Source organism: Myotis brandtii, unplaced genomic scaffold (assembly GCF_000412655.1).
Source record: "Myotis brandtii unplaced genomic scaffold, ASM41265v1 scaffold1956, whole genome shotgun sequence".
Taxonomy (NCBI): domain Eukaryota; kingdom Metazoa; phylum Chordata; class Mammalia; order Chiroptera; family Vespertilionidae; genus Myotis; species Myotis brandtii.
The window spans coordinates 642484-644549 of record NW_005357294.1 but is presented as its reverse complement, the minus strand read 5'-3'; the positions used below and the strand labels follow the sequence as shown (position 1 = coordinate 644549).

The window sequence follows — 2066 nt, the reverse complement described above, 5'->3', positions numbered from 1 at the left end:
GACTCCTTCTCCCCAACCGCAGGGTCCAGGCCGTGGGCCTGCGCTCGTCCCGAGCGGCTCTCCTCCAGGCCCGGCGCCTCCATTCGGGTTCCAGGGCTCACACCGGCCCAATCCAGGCCCCCCTCCGTTTTCTTTTTTCTTTTTCCGGCCAAAATAGGTTTTTCTTTCCAGTGGTGTCCAGTGGCCTCGGAGCTCCAGAAACGTTCGGGTGAGCTTCTCCCAACATGTAGAAATGGGGCTCTGGAAACGGAGTCCTCGAGAGCTGCCCTCAGGGCTCCAGGGCGCCGGCTTGTGCGTTCCTTCTTAACTTTCCAAAGTGTCTCCTCAAAGTCACTGCCGCCCGAGGTGCCATGGCACCCAAGCCATGGGGTGAGTGGAGCATGGCCCTGTCCCACCTGGCGCTGGGAGTGGTGTCTCTGCATGCAGCCCTGAGCACTGCCCAGGTGAGTACACAGGGGCTGGGTAAGGGAGTCTCCCATTCCCGAACCCCAGGGACCTAGCCAGTTCCTTGGGTCAGGGAGAGGGTGGTGAGAGGTGAGTCTGGAGTCCAGGCTTTCATGAGGCCCCCTTAGGCCCTCCCCTGTTTAAAGGAAGGTCCTGGCCTCTTTTCCCCACATCTCCCCTCCCTGTGTTGACAGGCAAGTCGAGGGGCTGCTGCTGGCTTCCTGCTCCAGGCCTTGGCTGCTGCCACCATGCTGGCTCCAGGGCTAGGCACAGATGAAGATTGTCTTGCTGGAGCCTGGGTGGCCACTGTCATTGGCCTGCCCCTTCTGGCCTTCGATTTCCACTGGGTGAATGGGGACCGCTCCTCTGCAAACCTGCTCCTGGGAGGAGGCATGGTGCTGGCAGTGGCTGGTGACCACCTTGGTGCGGAGGGCCGCTCTGTGGCTGGTCAGGCAGTGGTGCTGGTGGTGGCAGTTACTATTCTCATTGTGGCTGTTTTCACGACCAACACTTACGGCATGTGGGGGGGCTTGATGCTGGGTGCTGCAGGCCTCCTGGGCCGGCTGGAGGAGGACAGGCTGCTGTTGCTGCCGAAGGAGGACATCTGTCGCTGGGTCCTGGCCGCGGGCAGTTGGGCCTACCACCGGGCCTTGCACACACAGCGCCTGCAGTGGGAGTGATGTTTGGAGACTGCTGGGCTGGGCTTCTGCCCTGGTTACCACCTCACCTCCTGGGGCCTCCTTCCCTAGAGATAGACTCTCCTTCCTCCCAAAGGGGGCTTGCTGCAGGGTGACTCCTCTGGGGCAGAATCTGGGCACTCGTCCTCTGGTGGAGTGTGAGGACCCGCCTAGACCAGGATGAAGGGGATGGGATCCAAGCACATTTGGGGGTCTGATTCTGAGCAGGCTATGGTTGTGGATCCAGAGAGAGGCTTGGTCTCCAATAAACCTTAGGGATTCTGCAGGAATATGGAATCTGCCCATTCTTGAGAGGGATTGAGCTTTCTAAAGCTCCCAGGTCAGCAACCGGATTCCCGGAGCAAGGGAAGGGGATGCACTGAAAGCAGCCTAGGGCCTCGCCCACCCTGCCGCCTGCTGGCACCTGGACTGAGAAGACATAATCCTGGGAGCCCGCTCTCCGGGGACATGGAGGAGTTCTGAACACCCTGGCATAGCCTGGCAGGTGGGCCTCTGGGCAGTGACCATATAGGCTGCTGGCTGGGGTGGGGACAAGGGAGGTTTGTACCGCAGCTGTTCCCAGAAACGCACATTCCCTCCCAGCGCTGCCTGGACCTCTACCTGCCTGTCCTCCAGCCTGTGCAAGGCAAGGCCTCACTTTCCTCTGTGGACCCTTCAGCTCCCTACCCCCGGGTTAGGAAACCAGATTGGGCGGCGCAGGGAGTCAGATTCGGGCCTGGAGTGCTCCTTCCGGCGGTCCCCGCGCTGGCGTCCGGTGGACGCACATTTGTTCCCGCTCCGGAGGGCGAGGGGTGGCCGCGGGATTTATCCATCCAGTGAGCCAGATCGAGTCCACGTAAGCTCGAGGGTTGGGGGACAAAGGCGCGGGCGCACCCTAATGTGAGGTTCCCGGGTGACCAGCGGCGCGTGGGCCGCGCCTTGGAC

General features: G+C 61.8%; 1 protein-coding gene across 3 annotated transcripts in view; it reads left to right on the top strand.

Annotated features, from left to right (window-relative positions):
- Positions 1–6: 6 nt before the first annotated feature.
- Positions 7–2066, top strand: part of CYHR1 (cysteine/histidine-rich 1) — a 12304-nt gene continuing 10244 nt past the window's right edge. The window contains exons 1-2 of one of the 3 annotated variants that reach the window (XM_014538663.1): positions 7–208; positions 331–443. In XM_014538663.1, coding sequence (XP_014394149.1) covers positions 351–443 — 93 coding nt within the window. In that variant the 5' untranslated portion in view covers positions 7–208; positions 331–350. Of the gene's footprint in view, positions 444–638; positions 792–2066 lie in introns of all 3 variants that reach the window. The other 2 variants (XM_005865037.2, XM_005865039.2) reach the window with 2 other exon arrangements.